Source organism: Globicephala melas, chromosome 8, assembly GCF_963455315.2.
Source record: "Globicephala melas chromosome 8, mGloMel1.2, whole genome shotgun sequence".
Classification (NCBI taxonomy): domain Eukaryota; kingdom Metazoa; phylum Chordata; class Mammalia; order Artiodactyla; family Delphinidae; genus Globicephala; species Globicephala melas.
The window spans coordinates 104,326,851-104,352,072 of NC_083321.1; the positions used below are offsets into that span (position 1 = coordinate 104,326,851).

The following is a 25,222-nucleotide window of genomic DNA, read 5'->3' on the forward strand; positions in this document are numbered from 1 at the left end:
GCCAATACACTAGCTGTAGGGTGGATACTGTAAGAAGTATACTGGGTAATAAGTCCGCTGAGCTACAATTATGAATTCGTCATGAATAATCCATGCAATTTACACCTGGTTATGTACTCCCCCGGAAGGGAAGAGAGGTGGAAGGCAAGGGAGTGGGTCAGCTGGGCTTCGTGTCTGGCACACTCCGTAAATCCTAGAGAGGAGAGACAGCTGCCAGCAGTCTGTGTTTTTGTTAGTTTTCCTGGCAAATAGGCCCAGAGGACAGAAGGGACTGAAAGTCAGACAAAAGCAAAGGGGTTATGAGGGCTGTGAGTCACACTTGTATTTTGGGAAGTGCTCCTGATGGATGGGGCAGCATCGGGCTGATTCCAACCCATTACTTGAATCTAGTAAGAAGAATATAAGGTAGCAGAATGTCTGGGTACAAACGGCCAAAAGCAAAGGTCTGCCTACCTTCGTAACAAATACAGAATGAGACGGAGCCGCTTGGGGGTTCTGTGTTCATGGGATAAATGAGATTGATGGCAAGTGGAAATGTTTAGAAATGTGCTCTAGACTTGAGCAGTGTGACACTTGTAGGATTCCAGTTCTAAAGATGATTACACAAATCTATGCCCCTCTGAAGGCCTTCAGGACAACTTTTCTCAGCCCCACACTATGTGGCCATAAATGTACCATAAACCAGCTCTGAAAAATCGGGACCGACAGACCTCAAAGCTGGGCAAAATCAGTCACACGTTTTGGATATCCGCCCGTTCTTCATCTGACCCAAGTAAAAGCAGCAGCAGGACATCTGTCTCACAATCAGTGACTCCCTCCGAGTCTCTGGAACCACCATGTCTCTCCTCCAAGTCTGAGAGATTCCTGTCCAGAAGAGGCCATCACAGTTTTCACCCCAACACTGCACATAAAACTGGTCCATACCCTTCAGGGCAAAAAACCCTCAGTAGCCAGAAGAGCCACAAAGGCTTCACATAGCGTGCTGTAATGAGTGAAAACAGCACTGAAAAGCCACACAACGCTGGGTTCTGGATTCCTTCTTAAGACTGATTCTTGCCTTGCTTCCTTCACAAAGTTATCGAGATGAAAGGAGAAAAATGAAAGCATTTTTGAAAGTGCTTGTGCGTTTGTCTATGTGTCAGAGAAAGACTCCTTTGGATCCTCTTGAAAAATTCTAGCAGATCCAAGGGACTAAATGATGGCAGGATGCTGAGGGGGCTTGGCACTTCATGCTTTAGTTTTCCTTTTGTAAGACTTACTCTCCTCCTGGTAGGTTCAGGGATGTAAATATTAGAAGGGCGAACCATCTTGGTACTGTCTACAAAGGTTGAGGAGGGGCTCCCTGGGGTGATGGGTAACTTGAGGACACTATTTCAGAATCCTTCCTAAAATGAGACCTATCTACACTAAACTATGAAACAATCACCACAGGGATTGCAGGATCCGAAGTGACTCCCCTTCCTTCTTTCCTTGGTCCCGTGTGAACAGCAAGCCTGGCTGGTTCTCAGTCACCAGGTAGTTATCCTGACCCTTTCCTTTCTCAGCACCTACGGTAGGGAGGTGGGTGGGGAAAGGAAAGGCTGATTAAAGTGGCCACGCATTCAGGAGAATCCTGTGTCTGGTGGAGGGTAAAGGTCAGGGAGAGGGAGAGAAACTCTAGAGCTGGAGCACTGGGAAGAAGGGCAAGACACAAAGGAGGGCGGCAGCGGGAATTTACTGGTTGTCTTGACAACCAGACCCCTGTTGTTCCCAGTGACTCCACCTCACAGGGAGATCTCCAGGCTCTGCTCTGGGCAAAGACGGTCACTACAGGAGGGGAGAAAGGAGGGGGATTTCTGGAGGAGGGAGAGGTGATGAGGAAGCGTGTGCTCCACTCGATGCGCCGGCTCCCAACGTCCACAAACACTAGCGATCACAGATTTAGAGTACGCTCAGCCACGATGTGGAAGAGAAGAATGAGGGATGTAGGTAAACAAGCAGACATGGCAGTTTCAAATTACGCTGTGAAAACGGCGAGAGTAAGCTGGAAAAGACTAGCCTTGAAGAGAACAAAGGATGAACGTTTGTTCTCTGATGAAGCAGATGTGGAAGTTAAGAAAGCAGGACAAACACTGGCAGAAGATGGGGAAGAAGGAAAGTGAGTATAATGAACAGAATCATCTTGGAGAAGAACTACCCGAAGGTATCTGTTCTAAGTTAAATGTCTACAGGCAGAATTTAAAAAACCTTTCCAAACAGGAGGCTATCCATCCTGACACTAAGAATACAGGACACAGCAGTGACAACTCCAGAGTCTCCACACAGCAGAGATTTGGGGGGCCCGACTTGTGGTTGGAAAATAAGAGGGAGAGAAGAGGTGGCAGAGGGAATACCTTGAAGCTGCATTTACACAGCAAGCACACTGTGTTTACATAGGTTCTGTATTTATGGGGGTTATATCACCCCAAGAAAACCTTTGGTCCTATAATTATATCAGTGTTAGATAAAAGTATGTTTCCCACCAGTTCACCTCAACTCCCCCCCCTGCTCCAGTACCAGACAGGCTGCAGGACACTTGGTGAAGTCTCTGTCTCAAGACAGAGGTAAAGGTCAAAACTGAGGCATTAACACTGGCTCCGTCTCCAAACCAAAGCTGATAGGAAAAAGCCAAACGATATCTACCCGTGGCTGAAAGCAACAGGCTGATAAGGTTCCCAGTAGCAGTGCAACCTGACAATCTCTACCTCAGTGACATGTGTATCTAGGACTTTGGTATCCTAGAAAGGCCTTCTTGAGCATAGGACCAACTAGCTTACAGAGAGTATTGACAAAATTTTTCAACCTCAGATGTCCAGCTGATTTTATCAGCTATAACAACCCTGGTTCACTCTGGGCTCCTGAGTCAAAACTGTTCTCAACAAAGCAGCTCTGGCACTGAATCCCCAAGCGGCTGCTCCAAGGGGCATCTTCTGGCAGCACACACTGCTCAGAGAAGTGCATGCTGAAGGACAATCAAAACGGGAGGAGGGGGAAGGATAAAAGAAACTGGGCTGGTCTCAGAGTCAAGGGCACGAAGGAGAGGGCAGATAAGCTGCCTCTGAATCATGGAGTGGGACAGCGAATGGTTTCATTACTATCACCACCAGGGCAAGGACCTAAAATTGCAGAATAAACAGCTCCCTCAAAGAAGGTAAATAGGTATCGTTTAACCTGTAGCGCCACCTGGTGCCCAGGGAGAAATCCCATCCTAACTCCCCCAAGCAGCAATGGCAGGCGGGCTTTCCATAATGTATTTAACAAAACAAAAGGATCTCTCTCTCCGCAAACAGACACTCAGAAAGGGGCTGGCTGAAAATATTCAAAATATGTTTAAAGGTTACTTTTAATTGTAAAAGTAAAAATAATGTCCCTTTCCCTCTTTAAAAACGTTTCAGTGCCTGGGACATTCTTTACCCTAAACCGGTCTAAATGATTCCTATAATGCAAGGTCTAGCTTTAAACACCTTCCTCTCTAACATTTACCCCCAAGAATCCTTACGATTTTTTTTTTTTTTTACTGTGTTTATGGTCTACACTGTGTCATTTGGCCTCACACTGTTCAGTATTTCTGATTCTTATGGATTATCTCTTCTCTTAGGCTGAAAGGACCTTAACATAGAAATGATGCCATAGTAGGTCTGAAGAGCTAGCTCCCAACAAGTACTTAAGTAGACACAGGCATCAAATCTTACACAGACTTTTCAAAAATTATCTGTAAAGAGATCACCATACAAGAACCAAATGAAGTGAGTTTCCTAGAAAGTAAAGGAAGAGGGCTGGGAGTACCTGGGTTAAGGGGCAGCTCCCTGGTTCTGAAGCTCTGAGTTTCTGCTCTGGGTATGGCTTGGGGAGATGTTAAGTATGTGAGGAGGAGAGGATGGCGTTCAGAGATAGCTAACATGAGGGAAGAGACCCTGATCTGAAGGATGCAGAAAAGGCCATCTGTCTCATGGGGTCTTTGCTACTAACAGATCACAAAGCAAGCTCACTATAAAGACCTCGCCAAAAAACCACTGCAATGTAAACACATTATGTCCTACATCAGACGTGTGACTGCCCTAGCAAATAAGAGTCCCAAGGAAATGCAGAGCTGAATTGAAAGAGAAATTTATGGAGCAAAGGAAGAAACCATAATCCATGTTTCCTGAGAAACTCTGAATCGTAACGCTGATAATCTTTTTCTGACTGGATGAAGGATTTAGAAAAGAGATACCATAGGGAGACTATATAATTTCTGATCCAGAAGTGCTTTAAGAATACAGATGGAAATGAATTTATATGCTACCATCAAATACATGTGTCTCTGAGGCCGGTCAGATGGAAAGTAAGATTAGATGGAAGTAGTGCACAGGGACTTTCAGGTGAGGCCAATTCTAGTGGCCACTGCTTCGTGAGAAAGCTTGCTCAGTGGGGAGGCCCGTATGCAGTGGGAGGAGGGGCATAGGCTTGCAGGCCAGGATGACTTAAGTGGAATCTCAGATGTAGCCCTTACTAGCTCTATGATTCTGGGAAGCTTATTTAATCTGAGTATTATCTTCCTCACTTATAAAATACATGTCTACCTCAGAGAATTGAACTGCACCTTAGTATATAAAGTACACAGCTGCTTACCTGACATAGTTAGTATTTAATAAATGTCAGTTCCTTTTCTGTTGTAATTGCTCATGACCTTTTAGTGGTGGGCCCGGAGCTTCCCGTAAGATATAACCATCGTCAGAAAGACCATTTAACTATCTGCTACTTAGACATGCCCACCGAGAAAGAGGCCCTTGAACGGACTCCACTCAGAGAACATCTAAGATTCTGGAGTGACTGAAGAGAATGGCAGAGGCAGAAGAGCTCACGGTCATCCGTTCATAATTGCCCCTAAGGGAAATGAATGTTCCCACCTGCGAACACAGCCCTCTCCAATGGTCCCATACACTGTCCATAAACCTTCTCCTGACCTTCCCTGAGAGATGGTTTGTAGAGACCTCTTTTCTAAGAAAACGATTCCATGGCCTGGCACAAGGTCCAGAGCTTGCCATTTAATTTTCTCCTGGACCCACTGCTTGCTGAACAACTTAACCTGACATATTCTTTTTTTTTCTTTTTCCTCTCTGTCTGCTTCCTGACTTCATGTACTTTTCTACTCTCCTATACCCATAGATCGCAGAACTTTCTCTTTTTTCCCAACTCTTCTGCCATGCTACTCCAATCCCACGTGCCCTCAACACACACACATGCTCACTCACCCACACTCACTCTTTAAGAAATCCTCACACAGATGCCAGGAATGTGTCTGCTGCCCTTTGACACAGAGTCTGATGCCATCTTCGGGGCCATGGGGAGGGCAGAGCCACAGGACGTGGCATTCGTGTACTCTGCTGCTAGCCTGGCTCGTATTTTTATCGTGGCTTTGCTCTGGGCATCCAGGCAGGGAACCAGGCCAGCTTCTTCTCATTCCTTCACTCTACATCAGGACTCCATAATAATCTCACCCCTCACCTTGGCTGGGTCTTCCTGCCCCAAACCTTCTACCGTCAATGGAGCACAGTACATCTCTCCTCCTTCCCTCCAACCCAGTCAGTGTCTGAGTGCTTGTCCAGTTCCCTAAACCTGATTCTCACGCATGCAGGGATACTGTCGGTTTCTCCTGTTTGCGGACATGAGCAGCGTACACAAGCTGCACTCACTCCCTGGCTTAGACTCTACCCCCACTCCTCTCCCCTCCCTTAGACTCTAAGTCCAAATAAGGAGTGCTCCTTCTTACATAATTGGACGTTCCCAGCACAGAAGCTGACACACGAGGTCAGGCGCGCGTGTGTGCAAGACTTCCCTTTGACTTAACGATGCCTTTTTTGGGCATCTAACTTCTCTTCAGCTCCCTGCCCCCTCTCTCTCCACACCACCACCAATCAAGGGAGATTTATGGAGCCTGGCTCAAATCAGAACTCTTCCAACCTTGGCTTGGAACGAGGGGTCAGAAGGTTGAATTTACTCTCTCTCTTCTTTTTCCCTTGCAGGCCAGAGATAGAGAAGGAGGGGGGAGGGGAGGGGAGTGAGGGAGAGAGAGAGAGATTGAGCCTGTGCAGGAGAGAGAAAAAGTGAGAGAGCGCATGCTTCTGATCTGGCAGCAGTCCCTGCATCCCAGGCAGTTAGTTATGCATACAGGTCTGTTAAGGGAGCAAGGAGAATAAGGAAAGCTGGAAGCCGAAGAAATTAACTTATCTTCTTGGAGATGATAATGCTGGAGGTCGGAAAATGATGACATTTTTAAAAGGAGATGCGTCTAAGTCTAGATGCCATCAGGGATGGCAGTGTGTTCAGGATAACCAGAGAAGTGACGGTAGCTACCTGTGGCATCAACACCAACTCTCCTTCTCTTTAGAACTTAAAGAAAGAGAATCCAAGTATTCTGCGAAAGGATATGGCTCAGACACAAGTGGTTTCAGGGAGGGAACAAACATGCTGCCTCCAGAGGAGCAGTCAGGGGACAGTCTTGGAGGCCAGCACTGAACCGGCTGCGACCACCCACACCTCTCTGGCGTAGTGAGGACAGGTGGGGCAGGAGGTGCTTCGGCTTTGGGGAGGTATCACATTCCAGCATATTTGCTTACCAAAGCAAATAACGCCCAAGAATGTTCCCTGCATGAACCTCTTTTTAAAAATAAAAATGCAAGCTGCCCAGGGAACAAGTAACATGGGCTGACTTTAGGGTGCTGCAGAGTACTCTGTGTTATATGTGAGTGGGCGTATGTAGAAATGCAGTTTTTGTTTTACAAACTGACTGGCAGTCTCCTCTTGGGGAATGTATACTGCTTTGAGTCAAAGATTTTGGGGCTGGCTTTTATCCTTTCAAATCATAGGGCAAACATGTGATCCTGAGAGACAGTCACTATAGCTGAACATCAGACAAACCTGGGTTCAGACTGCCTGTCGTATACTTATTAGCTCTGTGATCTTGAGTGAGCAAGCACAGTTCTTTGTGAGCCTTCGCATCTCTGAGATGGGATCACAATGGGTCTTTCACGCGGCTTTTGAGGGCATTCAGTTATATGCTTGTAGTGCTCAGCACAGTGTCTGCACAAAGTAAACTCTCAACAAAAGCTTGCTGCATGGTAAATCCTGCAGCTGATAAGACTACTAATGTCTACACTCTGAACCCTGAACTAAGACCTGTCTTTTCCATGTGTACCATGCACATGGAACTTGCTGGTGTAGACCATGGGCCACAGGCATCAGATCCTCTGAGCCTCTGGAGGGGGCACTGGGATTCCTTCTCCGATGTCCATGACTTCTTGACTGCTATCTTAAGGAAGCTTCAAGAACAATGCGAACCCAGCACAAGATAGTTGAGAAGAGGGCCAAGTATATCATTAAAAAGGCTGGGAGTAATGATTTATAGAGAAAGGTGAAAGGCCGTGAACAGGGAGGAGTGAGACTCTTCATTTAATTCTAGTTTGTAGAGGCTCAGGGCAAGGAGGGTGTCAGCAGCTGTGTTCCTATTTCTGTTGCTGCTCATACAAAACAAAATGGACTTAAGAATAAAGTTTTATTAGCTATAAGAACTTTCTGACAGGAAGAAATATGGGGCAAGTCAACAAGTACAAAACATCATCACTTGGAAATACCTAGGATGAACAGAGGTGAACAGACCACAGTTACAGAGTTTTCCAAAAGTAACTAGCCCCAAAATTCTGTTCTTGCACAGTATTCATTTTGGCTTCATTCAAATTCACTATAAACATTCAGAATTTTCTCCCATTAACAACAAAAAAAGATGCCGCCCAATTAAAAAAAAAAGTGAAAAGAGAAGAAAGTCAAGGGAAATTCAGCCACAAGCCCTCTCCCTGATTTTGTTTATGGCATAAGCTACCTTCACCAGACAGCCATCTACCCAGCTAACCAGGTGTGGTTCCAGTGGAACTGTCAGGGTATGGGGACGGAAAGGGGAGGAACTTAGCCTGACTCCAAGTTCTTCTCGTGAGGAAAAGTGCGACTTGATTCCAGCAGCACCAGTAAACCTGCACCCTGTACAGAACCTGTGCTTGTCTGTGCTGCAGGGAGACCAGGTGGTCTGCCGCCTGCTGTCAGATGCGGGGATGCTCTGGTTGTCGCCTTTGCAAGTGAGTCCATTGGTATAAAGTCACCTTGAAAGGCCTCACACGCGGTCCTGTTTAGAAGAACAGGGGTTCTGTGCAATCGCAGAGACAGGCACAGTAGGAGCAATGGATGCTGCAGAAGGAGACTGATCTGGGTGGGGCATCCTGAACAGGGGAGAGACTTTGGGGCCACTAGCTGGAGGAATCAGAAACAGAATGCACTTTTTACCCTTCTTTCCTTTTCCTGAAGCGCAAATATGAAGAGCTAACATTTACTGGACATGTTGTATGCACCTAGATATCTACTGATAGACATCATTACTGTTCCGAAGCCCAGAGAGATTAAAGACAGCAGAGTCGTAGTATACTGGAGTGGATAAGAACTTGGGCTTTGGAATACCTGGGTTTGATTTCTACCCTCACCAAGCATTCATTTTGTGATCACGGATAAGGTCCTCAGTTCTCACCCCTGCTAAACCGTAAAATATGTAAAAGTAGGGATCATGTCTTATACTGACCAGCTCTTAATATTTTTTCAGTGAATAAAGGAATAAGACCAAAACAATCACCCAGCTGGAGAGAGAGAGGAGTATTTTAAGGTAAAGTGGGATGTTTGCCACAATGCAGGCTTACCCACGTCTATGGTCGGGTCAAGTCAGTACTTACACCAGAGAGCACCGTCTATTTACTTCACACCCCACCCTCCACCTTACTGTCTCCTCCCTATCACGAGGCAATTTATGATCATCGCCCACTGAGGTAATGCAGCCCGGCCTGGAATTCTCACAGCCTGCAATTCCCCCGGATTTAATTCTTGTATTAAAGCTCCCTAGCTACATAAAATACCATTTCTTCAATGACCTTCCTGTAATTCCCCAAATACACTTCTCTCTCCTTTCTGGCCCAAGCTCTTTAATATTCTGGGTCATTCAAACTTCAGGTAACCTTCCTACCTTTTTTATATATGAATCTCAATCCTTTTTGAATTTCTCCAGATTCATCTGTACTTTTCTGTTACTACTGAGTAATTTCTTGTGTTCTGAAACCAATTTATCATGTAAATGACTTCAGGAGGTGGGGAGTCAACGACGACACACTAGCTCGTTTAGGATGTTCCCATTTTGGGGGAAGGTGAGCAAAGATAAGCCTAACAAAGGAAGAGAAATGAAGCCTCAATCAGCAACATTCACACATGACTGAACAAAACATACGAAGACTCTACTTTCCAGTATAAAGGTATTGAGAAGGGAAATGTTTATTCTTTTGTCCAATATTTAATGAGCATCTTCTATGTCCCAGGCCCTGTGGAAGCTGCTGGGGACATAAGCCAGTTCTGGCCCTTAAAGAACCACTGGTCTAGGGCAAGGTTTCTCAACCTCTGCACTACTGAGGATGTAGATACATCCTATTCAGCGTAGGATAATTCGTTGTTGCTTGGGGCGGAGAGGGTGCTCTCCTGGGTGCAGGATGTTTAGCAGCATCCCTGGTCTCTAGTCACATCCTGCCTCCCTTCCCAGTTGTGACAACCAAAAATATTTCCAGATATTGCCAAATACCGTGGGGGAAAACTGATACGCTGGGTGGTTCACTAGTTTTGGGAAAGTAGACCATTTCTCTAATATACTGTGTTAAGTATTATTATCAAAACTTTGACTAGAGAAGAAGACTCCTTAGATCCAGGGGAAAATGGGAGAGGATGCCATAAAAAGTTTCACAGAATAAATGACACTGAATGTTAATTTTTAAAAAATATTTAGCAGTAGGCCAAGAAGACAAGAAGACGGGAAGTTCAGGACACAGGGAGAGAGCAGGAAAAGAACGAGTAGAGAAGACAATCAGGCAGAGACCAGAGGATGAAGAGAGGCCTGAAGGAAGAGCATCCACAGAGCACTGAGGCCACAGTGGGTGGCGTGCATGGGGAGAACTGAAGTGAGGCTGGGACCAGATCACACAAGAAAGGAGTTGGAATTTTACTACAATAAATGAATATATATTTTAAACACAGTGGAGCCCTTTTTCAAACAAAACCTTATCTAGACCCCCAGTCTATTTAATTGATCAAAATGGTCCACTCGGTTTTCCCCGTGGCTTCTGAAGCGCCTCTGTGGAACCCTAGAACTCTGGAAAGCATGTTGGGAAAATCACTCTTGTAGGCAACAGAGCACCCTGATGAATATTAAGTGCAGGATATATGTTCATATTTGCTTTTCAGAAAAAGCAGCCTTGAGACAGAGCTGAGTATGGAGGAGGGACAAGGGTGAAAGCGAGGCACAGAGACCAGTCAGCATTTTATACGTGGGCTTCACACGGAGACCAGTCTTCAGGCTGCGATACGTAGGAAGAAGCACGTTGGCTTTGGAGTTGTGCACATCCAGTTTCAAATTCCACTGTGTCATTTACTATGACCTTGGGTATGTTGCCTGACCTTGCCAAGCTCTACTTTCTTATTCTGTGAAATGGGGCTACCTACCTCACTTGGTTGCTGTAAGAAAATATATGCCAACAGAGGTCAGGTGCTGGAAATGATAAACACTCAGCAAATATAAACGTGCATCCTCTTCTTTCACTTAGTTTCCTAACGATGAAACCTTATTAAGACTCCCTGATCCTATGTAACTTTAAGTGTGGAAGGGGCAATTTAACTGCTTGTTGTTAATGGATTTCCTACTTGTTGCAGCATAGATACATAATTCTTAAGTTTTTATTTTTATTTTCTGAGTGGCCTATTAGCATGAGCCACATGCTAACAGAAGAGTTCAGGATTTGGCTTCTTCTTACTCTGGGATCTGCCAGGATGTCTCACGCAACAGTGGCCAAAGCTCAAGCACTATTGCGTCTGTCTGGTTCAGAGACAGTGTCTCTGGCCTTCAGTTCAGCAAAGCTTGCATCAGTTTCATGGTTAGGTAGTCAGTAGCTAAAAACTCCATCTATGTACAAATCTTTCAGGAGATTCAAGTGGTGTTGGGATAACAAAGCCTGAATTATAAAATCTAAGTTTTAAATCCAAGTATCTTTCTATTCCTTACCATCCTGTGTCAGTAAGTGCTTCTTCAGTAGTGAATATGTACACCCCTCCCGGAGAAAATAATCGCTATTTTGAGCACTGACCAGTTTTCTCCTTGTCTTTCCTGTTGCTTATCGTCACAGTGACTATACACTGTTAGTTAAGAGACACGTCCACTGTAACAAGGTGGAAGGTATAGGGCCCGGGGGTAAAACTGGGTGGAGAACTGATCCTAGAGGAGGAAGAGTTCAGCTGAAGTATCTGAGATCACAGGTAGTGCCTGTCATTCAGTGGATGATGCCAGAAGTCTTACAGAAGCAGACCCATTCACACTTTAGACAACAAGGTGATACTCTCCAGGCACTCTTCATCCCTGTACCCCTAGAACAGAGATTTTGTCTTCTCTTATGGCCACAGGTTTCCTGGACTCTATACTTTCCCTTTCTAGTGGAGAATTGGGCATCACATCCAACCCCTGTCCAACCTGAGACTCTAATGTGAAGCAGTCCTACCTCTGAATCAGGGTCCCAAAGATGAGATGAATAACTTTCTGCACGTTCTCCGTACATAGCCATCTCCACTGTTCCATCAGCAGCAAGAGAAGCAGATCCAGGGCTGTGTCAGCCAACTCTGTCTCTGTTCCTGGGGAATGAAAAGGCATCAAGAGTAACTCAGAAGAGACCCATACTTGAGGAACACATTTCAGTGCACTGGGTCTTCTCCATCTTTATATCAGTCGTCTTAAATTTTTGTAATCTATCTGTTTTCAAGAGATGTTTACTTCATTTCTACCAAGTTCAGTAACAGGCTCTGTATTTCTTTACAATTCTTTTATGTTCCTTAGTCACTTAGTAAGTATTGTTTATCTTTAAAAAGATTTTGCATATAATTATTTTGCCTCCCTAGCTTCTGTTTCTTTTGTACTTCCCCCAGGAAGCTGAATACATTTTGTTCCAAGGAAGTGCTCACAACTGGTGACTAACGGGAACCGGCAAGGTCCACTCCCTTCCATCCTTGTATTCCACCAGCCTCCACAAAGTAGCAAGGAAATGTTGTGAGCAGATCTGGGATTCACTTTTCTGTAAAAAACGTTGCTTTGAAAGCATCTCCATTACACAGAGCTGACGGGTTAGGATCCAGGAGATTTCAGTTCCATTTTGAGATAATATGTGGTTGTAGGCAAAACACTATACCTTTGGTAAAATGCTATGACAATTACTCATTTCTTTCCTGTTTCAAAGACTGGAAGGACCACAAATACGCTCATACCCGTGCTGAGCTGAACTCTCTTAAATAGATGTATTTTATGGATGCAAGCGCTGTTCCCTAACCCTGTTCATGGGGTCCCATGTCACTTCTGATTTGCTTCACAGGAAACTGCCCCAGAAATACATACTGTTCCTGAATAAACCTCAGCTATAACCACAGCTACAGCTGTGATTAATGTTATAATTAATCACCAACAATCATTTTATTAGCCTAGGACCAAAGGGTATTCTCTGCACCAGCTTGCCCCAGCATTCCTTGCTTAAGGGTTCTTTAGAACATGAATGATTTCAAATTTGGATAAATCTGCTAGAACTGAACCTTACTTTCTTCTTAATCCCATCCAGTATACATTTTCTTTTTTCTGTACTGTATTTCAAGGGGGCATGGGAGCTGATGTGTCTGCTTTCTAGTCATTTGCTCAAAATGGGATATTCAGTTCCTTGGAAAATAACATTCCTTATTCACCCTCTTCAATTCTATCATTTTCTCAGGTTTAGCATTTACCCAGAGCTGCCATCACGTGGTGACAATTACTCATAGCAGTAAAAAATAAGCGAAAGCAAACAAGGCACCAGGTCCTCTTGATAAAAGTGGTAAATTATCTACCACGTGAGCATGTTGAGTCTCTCAGGGCTGGTAGAAGGGCTCAGGCATAAATTATCCCTTTAGAGATATAACGTTCAAAATTTAAAGACTTGATTTTGGCTAGAATTATATTATTTTACCCATCCCATCTTATGTATAATTTCTTAGAGCTCTCTGATGATTCTGCTGTCGTAACACTTCATTTACTTAACCAGTGAGATGTAAGCTCTGTGAACAGAGATGGGGTTGTAAACTCCATTTTTCACAGAGTTAAGCTGAGGTCCGTAGAGCAGAGGTCAGGTGACTGTGGGCACCTGAGAAACAATGGTGAAATCAGTCCTTTTTCCTTTTCTGAACCCAAGATTTTGTGATCTTTTATTTTCAGCGGGAGCCTTTGTTTTGGGGGATTTGAAAAACTTTCTTCTTATAAAAAGTTCTAGTTCTGCAAACCTACTAATATCCAGGGCTCCCAATTTTTCCTCTGTAGAAAACATCTGCACTGCTGGGAAGTAAACCTGCCCTGCCTCAAATGCTTACGAGGCGAGAGTGGTGTCCTCACCTCTTCCTCTCTGCTCTACCTTGGGTAACTTGGTGGTGTCATTTGCCACAGCAGTAAGTAAACCAGAAGGAACAGATCCAGGGGAAAAGATAAATTCCATTCTGCGAATGCTGTATTTCAGCTGCCCTATAGTACATCTACGTGCAGACTTCCAGTAGGCAGTTGGAAATACACCTCCAGTATTGAGGCATCACCAGCATATGTGTTAGGGCTGAAACCAACCAACAGATGAGATCACCCAGGAATGCGCAGAGTAAGAACAGAGAGCCAAAAATAAAGCTCTGGAAGGCTGAGGAGCCAGTAAAGGGGACTGAGGCAGGGCCACAAGAGGGGCAGAAAGAGAACCAGGGAAGTGGCACCACAGACATCAAGGGAAGAAAATTTCTAAATAAAGGGAGTAGCCCAAAGATATGCCAAAGCATGCCAAAAATAAATAATGATGGTATTATAACCGTAGATCTTATCTTGCTGGAACTCCCCGTTTACGAGCCACGCTCCTCTGCTCGACTCAGCTCTGGGACTGTGTCGTATTCCTCTCCGTATCCCAGCAGAGTACCTCAAACATTAGTTTTTAACACCTGGCTTGCTTAGCTGAACAGATGAGAAACTGAAGCAATGAATCCCAACAGTCCCAGGTCCCAGGTGGACTGTACCCTGGCTCCCTTCTCTGTCACTTACCTGGATCACTGTTGCTGAGGTCTTGGGCTGGCACGGCTGCACCTGACACGCAGTCATCCACACATCCCTTGGAGATTTGTTCAGAATCTTTTCCTGGGGCTTCTGCTGGCTGCGTTTCTAGTAACTTTGTCTGCTTTTCAATAAAGGATTCCATCCCAGACATGGAGAGGATCTCTGACTCCTGAAGAAAGAGCCAGTGGCATGTCACATGAAGAATGCAGAAAGCATCAGGCCAACTGCAGCACTTGTGGTTCCTCTGTTCCTTCCCTGCAAGTGTCATAAGTAGAGGACCCACTGACTCTGTGACCACCTAAGTTTTTTTTTTAACCTAAATTGCAAGGAAAACCATGCCTCTGTAGTCTCACTTGCCACAAAAACTTTGGGTTTTCTTCCAGGAACTGGCTTTCTCATTCTCTCATCCATTAGTCCAAGCCCACAACTCTTGAGAAGCCAACCTGCCAACCCAGAGCTAGTCGGAATTCCAAACCACTCTGAGAAAATACTCCTAGAATAAAAATCAGAGACCCAGATGTTGGTTAAGTCCTTTAGGAAGGCACCTAAGTCCTTTCTGATTTTGGAGACTGTCTCAGCTACCTATAACTGCAGATGCAACATCCCAGCTATTAAGTCCAAGAATTCTCCAGGGACTTCTTACCACACTGCCTTCCCGGAGACAATAGAGAATCTTCTCTTGTGTCTCAGTTATATTCAGTGCTGGAGCAATTTTACTGGATGAGAACCTCAGTCTGGACCTGGTACAGAAACGAAGAGCAGAAACAGTATGTAATTCATGGTCTTGATCCCCATACAAAAGGGCTGACAGGTATTAATACCTCAAGACAAGAACACCCATACTTATTCTTAGGAGCTTACTATGGTTCAGGGTCAGAGAGACCTAGCCCTGAAAACCCCCAAACAATATATATTCTTGCAATTCTTAATATACAGTGCAACACTTGCACTAAGCTATGCTTACCCTGCATTTGTGAAAGGACTTTTGCTAATGTAAAATAAGGACCAGTCAGTCACGGTTGTATTCCCATAGGCTAGAAGAGTGGCTAGCACATACTATGCACTCATTAAAAATGTGTTGAAGATTAAACAGACAAGTGGCACGGACCAAGGTTGTCCTTGTTGTTCACACCTTTTTGCACATCCACTATTCCCCTTGTGTTCCAAATAAAACCAGGGAAAGAACCACAAGTGCTAACCTCAATGTTTCAAGGAACAGCGTTCTTATAAGCACAGGCACCATGGTTACCCTTCAAAAATGGGCCCAGTAAAAAAAAAAGGCTAAGAATTGTGAGTGTTATTGCCGGCCCATGAAACATGACACATGACAGACAGACAGACACACACACATTCTACAACCCCCCATCCCCCATTCTCTCTCTCCCTTCGTAATGGCCCAGATACAGATACGAAGTGTCCAGGAAGGAAAGTGTGGTGCCCTTCCTTTCTACATGCTGGCTCTGAGTGCTGCCAGAGAGCACCTGGGGCCCTAGTGCAGGACAGAGTAGCAGCAATAGCCAGTGACTAAAATTGGCCCTGTAGGTGTCCATTCTAGCCCATTTCTGTCTACTGCTAGTACACTCAACTTCTGAGCCAAGATTTCCAGAAACGATGACAAACAGAGATCAGTCATAAGCCTTAATTCTTAAAGGGAAAGAAACATCTCAATTTTCCAGGGGAATAAAAAAGGAGAATATCCATATTCCAGAATTTTCCTTCTAATCAAAATTCTCTGGTCAGTTGGGGCCCTGGGTTCTCATGGCAAGACAAACATTCAGCAAGTGTGCCTGTGCAGGATCTCAGGCTCAGTCTGTGGTCTGGCTTTGTATAAAAATTGGTAGGTATGACCCATCTCCTCTCTTCTAGGGCCTAAGTGTGGGAATGGGCTTTGGCTGAAAACTGGGGATTAACCTGAGAACTGGGAATGGTTTCTCACTTGGTAGCCTTCTTGCCTTCTGGCTGGGGCTTGCTTTCTGTCTCGGCCTCACTCAGCTCCTCTGTGGGGCTCTGGGGCTCAGAGCGAGGAAATGCTGTCTTCAAGGTGTCCACGATAGCGCTCACCACCACCTGCAGGGGTCAGAGATGCAGGGTCAGACAGAAACCACAAAGGTGCTTTCTGCACCCAAGACAAGTAGACGGCTGGCCTATCTAGCAGAGCCTTATCTATCCACACAGACACTAGCTAATGACTTAGTGGAAACTCTCTCCCCTTTTCTCTCTGGCCATAAAAATCTTCTTCCTCACAGAGTTAAGACAAACAATGTCATGGGAAAAGAAGCCAAAACAATGGGATAAATAATAATCTGGAAGTTCTACAGGCTGGTGAAATACTTTTCATTTTCAATTTTTTTCTTTTCATACAGAAGAATTTTTTTTTTTTTTGGCCACGTTGGGTCTTTGTTGCTGCGTGTGGGCTTTCTCTAGTTGCGGCAAGCAGGGGCTACTCTTCGTTGTGGTGCGCGGGCTTCTCATTGTGGTGGCTTCTCTTGTCGCAGAGCACGGGCTCTAGGCATGCAGGCTTCAGCAGTTGCAGCACGAGGGTTCAGGAGTTGTGGCTCGCGGGCTCTAGAGCGGAGGCTCAGTAGTTGTGGCACACGGGATTAGTTGCTCCCCGGCATGTGGGATCTTCCCAGACCAGGGCTGGAACCTGTGTCCCCTGCAATGGCAGGTGGATTCTCAACCACTGACCCACCAGGGAAGTCCTCATACAGAAGAATGATTTTTCATTTCCAAACTGATAATACTTTCACCAAGATGTGACTAAGTGGAAGGAATACAGACAGGAATATATGGAGGAAAGAAAGAGTGATAAAGATTAAGAAATACCCTCTAGAAACATATGTGATATAAAAATGCTCAGAGCAATTCACACAGAGTAAAAAATCTGATTTTTCAGTTAATTCGAACAATTTCTCTTCTTTAACTAGAGAAAGAATAACAAAAACCACTCAGGTTAAAGTTAAAGAATCTGGAATTGATATAAACTTCTCTACTCATAAGGACGAAATGAAACAATCCTCACTGAAGATTAAAAATTATTTCTATTTCTCAGAATGGGAAAATGACATACAGACATTTGCTAAAAAGAAAAAAGAACAAACAAATGAAACCCTAAAATATCCAAATGGAAGGAGACGTTTACTTTTCCTTTGGTGCCTCTGGCTCATTAATGAACACTGCTGGCTCAGAGCAGCGCAGCACCTGCTTGACTCTCTTCTGTGCTAGTCCTCCACGAGCACAGCCAGCACAGCCGAGGCAAGGCTGAAATGGTCAAGCAGGACCACAGTAAAGACCGGGGAACAGCAACCCAGGGCAAGAACACAGAGAACTGCATGAATGCGGATAACGTAGCTGAGAAAATACAACTCGCTCTCTCAGCTCACAGGACGGTAGTCTGCGGTGAGGGTGCATATCTGTCTTGTTCACTCCTGTATCATCAGTAACGCATACAGTACGTGGCTTTAAGTAGGCATGCGGGGGGCAGATGTTGAAAAAATCAATGAAGGAACACGTCAGCATGGAGGAACACACCTGCAGGGAACTCTGGGGATTTTACCTCGTCTATCCCTTTCTGATTTGCAGATTTTTCCTCACAGCAGTGAATGTCTCCTAACTCCCACCACATGAAGTTCCACTGTATCACTTTATCCCCTGAAGTCTAGATGAGAAGAGGGAGTGGCCTCTTCTGCCACAAAAGTCAGTGTTTTCTAACCTCTTAAAACATATGCATTTTTTGATAAGCAGAAACCTCAGCCTTCTGCCCTGGAGGTGCTAAAATCAATTGGCAACCTCTGCTCACAGGCTCCAGTGTGGTGCTCAAATGTCCTTCTCCTACCGTCTCCAAAGGTTCTGAGTTACCATCTCGAAGAAGGTACAGTTCTCTCACACTCTGTTCTCCAGCAGAGAATCACTACACAAACCTAAGTCCAGCTCGGTGTCCTGTCTTAGGGCTCTTTCCTGAGTGACCGACCCTGGGAATGACCTTCGTCTCCGGGAGAGACCTTGCTGCCCCACCTATCTGTGGAGATGCAGAAGCACCCTTACATGCCTCCCCTGGAATCGCAACGCCATGACATCCCTGGGAGACGTGTGTACACCGACTGTGGCGGGGTATCGTATCCTCATTAGCTGTTCACTGTTGTCCGGCAAGTAGACGACCTAACCAATACTGGCAACAGGTCTTGAAAATCCCAGTGCGTGTTCCACTTACTGCTGGGTGCTGCGTCTCCCACCCCCGCCTCCACACTGATGAGAAACTAAGGTTGAGCACAGCGGCCCCGCTCGTACCTTGTCTATTCTGGAGACCATGAATGGTTTCTTGACAAAGGCAATACGAGCATCTGTGTTCAGAGCAAGGAACTCCTGCATCTCCTCACTGTTAGCGATCTCAGGAATGGCACAGAGTTGCTGCAAGAGACACAAGGACTTCAAAGAGAAATTCTGGTCCCCAGCTCTCTCCACCTTGGCTTGGGTGTCTGCCTGGTGGCTGGAACGAGAGCAGAGGGTGCTGACCTTCAGGAATGATTCCAAGAGGCTCTTGCGGGCTTCCACTCTGTCACTATCCATGTTTCCAAATGGAAGATCTGGAAAGAGCTTCTTAGGACCCTTCACATCTTAAAAAAAAACCCGAAGTTAATTCATTAACATTCATTATGAGCCATTCCATATAAAAAGCGTCCTGTGTGTAAAGGAAATAGAATTGTTGAATGCATTTCCCGGGGATTTGTGTTCCCTCACCTGCCAGCTGGAGCTGAGAGGCGGCCCGAGGCTGGCGAGGGGGCTGGGTCCCAAGGCCTGGGGCTCATCCCTTCAGAGTCCCTCCCCGGGTCCTCCCCTCCTTCGGATTTTTTTTACTTCAGGAGTTCCAAATATACCCCAGGGATATAATACAGACAACCTACTTTCCTTATTAATGACAATATTAAGGTATAAGAGGCCAAACACTATAGTGGTTATGAATAAGGGCCCGGAAGTTTAAATTTTGGCTCCAAGCCCTACTATAATAATGACCTTAGGCAACTTGCTTAATCTTTCTTTGTTTCTTTTCTGTAAAATGGGGATAATGATAGTATCTATCTTATAAGACTGTTATGAGAACTAAAAGAGCTAATAAGTATAAAGTGCTTAGTAGAGAACTGGGCATATATTCTCGGTATCAATTATTGTTATTAAGAAAGAAAATATGCAACTGAAATACACAATTTATGCCAAAACTTATTAAAATGTTTGAGTGATCGCTGGCATTTTTTTAAAAAACAAAGTAGCTGCTTACTAGCTTATTTTTCGAGTAAAATTTTATGTTTTCTTATTGTTCCTGTGCCTCACAAGTACCAAACAGCACACCAAAAAGCCTGTTGTTAAAGGAAAGCTGGCAAGGATTTCTAGATGATATTTTAATATCTAAGTGCAATCGACCTATGAATTTGGAAAAGTTAATTTAACACCTCACACTACCTCACAGGCACAGGTGGACTGTGGAAGTTTCCTTCCTAAGCTTAAACTAGATGGGGCCCCAGAACAAAGCATTCGGTGGCAAAGAAGCACCTCGGAAAGAATGTCATTAGCACCGTCCAGCACTAAAACCCAAAATACCCAAAAGCAAACTGGGGGAGCACAGGATCCCTGAGGCTGCACTCTCCCCCTCCACCCTCCCCACAAACCAACAGGCCTCCAGCCTCTCAGATCAGGGTGGCTGGATGTGAACAGCAAGCAGGCATTCTGGGGCTGGGGTAACTCCTGACTTTTGATGAACTTTCGTAGATCGGATTTCTCCTCCAGACGGGTCTGCAGATTCAGGAACTCTCGGTAACGGCGGTTCACGGTGTGGTAGGCCAGCTGCTGCAGGCCACTGCTGCTCTTGCAGTCAAAGGCGGTCTCATACTGCCGGGTGAACAAATTTGTTTACTGCATCAGCTTACTGGCCACACAATAAGAGTAGAGTAGGGGTAAAGGGAGCAAGATGCTCCTATTCTGTTCCTGAACGTATTAGATCTGCTGTTGCTCTAAGTTGTAATGAGTAACTCAAACGGAGTGAATTACGGAACGACATGCATTTCCCAACAGACGTGGCCTAGGAAGTGAAAAATGAGTTTTACTGCCCTCCACTCCTTCTTCCATCTCAAAGCTCTCCCTGCAAACACTCTCTTTACTTATAACTCTTTTCAAATCCCAAAGACACAGGATAAAAAAGAAGGTACAACACTGATAAAAATGACACTGCCTCTTTCATCCCTAATTATGGGGTTGGATGTTATAAGGGGATAACCATCTTGTCATTACACGCAAGCAGTGATTATCTGTATTAGTTGGGGGAAGAAAAAATAATCCAAAACAGCTGATGAACAAAAATCATTTGTTTGCCTGGAATGCATTAAAGGAACATGTGTTTTTGTTTTGCTTTGGGCAAATTAATTATCATTCTTGGGAGTGACGCTGAATTTTTCTTCCCGAGCACAGGTCATCTGTATGATGAGAAGTCATGTGGAGACTAGAGATGTTTTAAGGGGTCAGAGTCTGCTGCCTTCATAGGCTTGGAGAGCTGGTATGTGGGAAATGACATCGGTGCTGAAAGTTCCCCCAGAGCGAGCACCCTGAACAGCATGAAAGCTGCAACTTCATACCTACAGGGGGAGACTTTTTGACAGAGTAGTTAAGATATAATAAATTCTGTGCAAGAACAATATATGTGCTTGTTCTCATTAAGAGTAGGTTACTGTTATTGTTTGGTTAAGGTATTATACTGTGGCAAGTGATGGAAGAAGCGATCTCCGTGTTGGTGGGACTTGAGGCTGGTGTTTAAAATTTTTCTAGAGGCAGAGAGAGGTATTCCTTATGAGCTGAAATGAGCAAAGTAGTCCCTGAGACCAGTACTGAGAAGGAAGGGTCTAGGTAAGACATGCAGGTGGAATTCAGGTTAGAGCGCTCAGACTTGGAGCACCTGGGAGTTATGATGCTCTCTGTGGAACAGTCTGCTCCTTGAGGGACACTATTTGATACTGACACGGTCCCAAGCTTGGCTGCACCTCAAAATCACTTGGGCTACAAACTCTGCTGTCAGAATACGGATTCTGATAGGCGCTGACGGATTCTGAATGAGAATTTCCCAAGAATGGGCCCCAAGATTCGTATTTTTTAAAAATACAACTCTCCAGTTGACTTGGAGGCAGCTTATCCCCAGACCAGCTTTAGGGAACTGCTGCTTTAATCGAACCAGCCACCTGATCCATGAACCCCCTTCATATCATTTCTGCCAAGCAGTTCCTACTACTGCTCTTAAACATCTCTAGGAATGAAGAACTTGCTACCTTTCGATGTATATGTAGGTAAATAACCTTCCTTCCTAAAACAAAAAGTATGAAAGATACCCGTACTTAAAAAAAGAAAGAAATTAGCACGGAAGAAGTTTGGAAAGAATCTCTGGACAAGACTGTATCCATTGGGAACCACTGAAAAATATGACTCTCAGTATACAAGATTCTAGGATTGTTTGTGACGGTATCAGACAGAGGCCTACTCTGCTTCACAAATGAGCTTCAGACCATTCACATACAGATGCTGGCTGAATTAACCATAGCAAACTAAGTAAGAGTAGCCTCTCCCTCTCAAAACACTAGCTTCACTGACTCTGCTTTCCGACTCATTCCCAGACCAGAGTGGACAACCACAGTTCTAACCCTGTTACCTTCACCGTGTAGAGCGTGTATGGGTGGAATCCGGTGCCGCTGTGCTCTCGAGCAGTAATGGTGCCGGTAATACGAAGGTTCTGGATGATAACGGGGCCATCTGGACTGCTCAGGGGCTCAAAGCTGAAGGTGGCTGAGCTGAGGGGACCAGGTGGAGAGGAGGAGAGCAGTACCTGTGGGAGACTAGGATCTAGGGAGCTCACACCATTGGTGAGATCTTTCTCTAAGCACGAGGGTCGTGGGGGACACATCCTTTCTGGACTGGCCAGCAAAGTTGTAACAGAGGTGACATCTCCCTGCTCTACGTCCTTGTCTGCTGTGTCAATCTGGATCTCTGGGCAGGAATTCAGCATGGAGACAAGCAGGCTGGTCTCTGTTTCTGTTCCTGGACCCTCCTCAGCTTCTGCCCCTTCAATTCCTTCAGATCCCTCTTCATCCTTAGACTCCAGAGCCTGGGAACCCCCTAGGGCACACAGGGAGTCCTGAATCCTGGCAGAGAGGAAGGTGCCTGGGTTCACGAGCATGATGGTTTCTTTGCCCAGTTCAGACAACGGAGACTCCAGCTCTGCGTCTTCGGACAAGAACAGAGGCTGCAGGAAGTGAGAAGAGTTGTTTCCTACTTCTCTCTCTTCTAGCACTCCCCCCAAATCTCCCTCCAGTGCTTCATGGCCTTCTTCGACTTCTGGGGAGGGGTGTGAAGGCTCACTATAGTTTAGGAGCACTGAGGCTGGAGAAGGGGCTCTCGCATCTGCTAGACTCTGGACCTCCACAATCAGTGGCAGAGATGTGGGCACTGAGGGCTGTTCCAGGGCACTGGCTGGGCAGAGTGGTTTACCCACTCCTGCTGGGCCAGTTCTGGCCTTGGAAAAGATGCCCACTAGCACAAGGTGTATCCAGTCCGGATCTGAGAGCTTGCTGATCAGTGGTAACATGACATTGCAAGTAATGAGTTCCACCACTACATGGCGGCCGGTCCGGGTCTCCAAGTGGGGCTTTGGCACTAGGCCTTGAAGCAACACGTTCACAATGCCACGTGTGTAGGCGACCTCAGCCCTGGGACTCTGTACTGCAGGATGTGGGGCGGTGGCCTGGCAGTAAGCCTCCCAGAGCTGGGAGGGCTCAGCTGTGCCACTCTGCTTCCCCGTCGTGGCCTCCTTTGCCTGAAGATAGCTCTGCAAGTGACAACCACAGAGAGTGAGAACCCTCTGGGCAAGAGCATGGCTGTCCACCCTGGCCATCCTCCTCCGGAGCTCCTGGACCAACCCTCGCATGGCTGCCTCCATTTCCTCCTCGAAGGCAGGCTCCTGGCTCACTGTGCGATACCAGGACGACACGAAGTCACGCATGACCATCCGGATGGTGCGGTCGATCTCCTGCTCCAGCTGCCTCTCGGCCTCGGGGTTTGGGGGGCAGACAGCCATGGGGATGAAGCGCTCCAGGTGCAGCCGACCCGAAGGCCCCACGATGGCGTCGGCGCCCAGCCATCCTCCCAGCACCAACAGCAGCGCAGACAGAAGGCACAGGAGCCACACGTTGACCAGGAGGTGGATGACCAGAAGCCAGCCGAGCACGGCCCCCAAGGCCACCAGCTTCCGGCTACTCAGCAGGTGACTGACGCTGGGCCCGGCCGGGGGCTCCTGCGCCGCGGTCGCGGTCTCTGCCTTCATGGCAGGCGGGAGGGGGCTCCCCGGACCAGCTGCCCCCTCCTCCATGTCAGAGCCGGCGATGGGGCGCCTACTGCGGCGCGGACACGAGAGCCGGGCGGCGGGCCCCGACGTCCTACAGGCAGGGCCCGGCGACAGGGGTGGCTCGGCGGCTCGGCCTCTCCGCAGCCCCCTCCGGCCGGGGCGCGGCCCTCGAGGAAAACCCTTCGGCCTTCATGGTGCCAGGGCGGCGGCCCGCGGCCTCAGAGGGTGGGCAGGGCCATGGGCCCACAGAACATTCACGGACGCCGAGGACCGGGGCGCCCGGGAACGGCTCGCGCTGCGCCGCGCCCGCTGAGTCCCACCTGCAGTGAACTTAGCGGCGTCTCCTCCGCGGCCTCACAGGGTTCCTCGCCGGGCTGGAACCGCCGGGCACCGGCGCTCCGCAGCCCGGCTCTTGTCTAAGCGGCCGTCCGGCCCGGCACCGGCGACCACTTCCGGGTCGGCGGGAGCGAGGCATGTCGGGAGAGCGCCGCGCGCCCCGCGGCCCGGTGCGGCCCGGCGCGGCCCGGCACGGCCCGGCTCCCCCTGGTGGTGAGGAGCCTCCGTGACCGCACAGCGCGAGCTAGCCAAGCGTGCGCCCACTTCCCAGAGATGGGGACCTGCGAGCAGGCTTGCAGGTAAGGACCCTCCGAGACTCACTTCCCGCTCTAGGGATTAAATGAAGTTTGCAAACACCGGGTACCGTTTAAGCAAACTCAGTAGTCCAATTACTTTAATCTCATTTGGGCATATTTTAGTTGGCCTGGTGATACATTTTAACATTCACCCGCTACTCCCCAGCGCCCGTCTCCCAACACCCAGCTCAGCTCAGCGAACTTGTGCTCAGGAATTGCTGAATACAAGGCATAAAACATTAACACAGAGATAGATTTATTCCTAAAATTTCATAATACCGTATAATAAAATCTTTTTTTTGTGATTTGGGGTTATTTGCTGGTGGCATTGCCCGAGCAATTAAATCTTTTGAGCATCTGCTAGGTTCAATCCCTGTGATAGGTAGTGTGGAGGAGTAGAAGCGGTCCTTGTCCTCAAGGACCTTGCAGATAATTGCGGAGACGAGTTCTTGGGTCATGAGTGCATATTTAATAATGCACGTCAGTATGGGATATGGTCAAATGCAAATTATTATACGTATGAGGGGAAGGAAAGGTCACCGTGGGTTGTAGTGGTTAAGGGAGACCTCAAAGAGAAGGGAGCCTTTCTGCTGCCTTTCTATTCCCCTCCATCTCTTCTTCCCTTTTCCTCCCCAAATATATAGGAAAAGAAAGCAGAGATAGAGATGTATGTTCAGACAGTCTTCTGATAGATTTGCTTGGGAATGTGCTCTGTTTGATTGGTTTTGGGTTTTTTGCCTTCAGTTGCCCACACAGACGGAATTACCTGTAGGAAAATTAAGTATTCGACAGTAGCACTGACCAGGTGTAAGAGTGTTGGTGCCAGTTTCATGTGAAGCCGGCTTCCTTCTGCATTTTGGCCCCCAGGAGCTCTGTGTGCATGTGGCTTTCCTTTTTATTTTGGCACGGGACGTGTATCATTTGTACAGGGCTGTTCATGGTTGTCTTCAGCACTCTCTGTGCTGTTAGCAGCTTTTCATCATGATGGCCTTAGTCCCCACATATTTAGAG

At 46.6% G+C, this 25,222-nt stretch overlaps 1 protein-coding gene and 1 long non-coding RNA gene across 5 annotated transcripts in view; one reads left to right on the forward strand and one right to left on the reverse strand.

Moving 5' to 3' along the window:
- The window catches only part of SNX19 (sorting nexin 19), a 38,789-nt gene extending 14,761 nt beyond the window's left edge, over positions 1-24,028 (reverse strand). For all 4 annotated transcript variants that reach the window (XM_030841500.2, XM_030841484.2, XM_030841493.2 and 1 more), the window contains exons 1-8: positions 21,891-24,028; positions 19,951-20,089; positions 18,722-18,822; positions 18,497-18,616; positions 16,146-16,276; positions 14,853-14,949; positions 14,198-14,378; positions 11,619-11,748 (exon numbers count right to left, since the gene is read on the reverse strand). In XM_030841500.2, the coding sequence (XP_030697360.1) occupies positions 11,619-11,748; positions 14,198-14,378; positions 14,853-14,949; positions 16,146-16,276; positions 18,497-18,616; positions 18,722-18,822; positions 19,951-20,089; positions 21,891-23,603 (2,612 nt within the window). In that variant the 5' untranslated portion in view covers positions 23,604-24,028. The remainder of the gene's footprint in view (positions 1-11,618; positions 11,749-14,197; positions 14,379-14,852; positions 14,950-16,145; positions 16,277-18,496; positions 18,617-18,721; positions 18,823-19,950; positions 20,090-21,890) is intronic.
- A 64-nt stretch (positions 24,029-24,092) lies between these two features.
- Positions 24,093-25,222, forward strand: part of LOC138842790 (uncharacterized) — a 398,664-nt gene continuing 397,534 nt past the window's right edge. Inside the window, exon 1 of the long non-coding RNA XR_011377671.1 lies at positions 24,093-24,214. This is a non-coding gene — a long non-coding RNA (uncharacterized lncRNA). The remainder of the gene's footprint in view (positions 24,215-25,222) is intronic.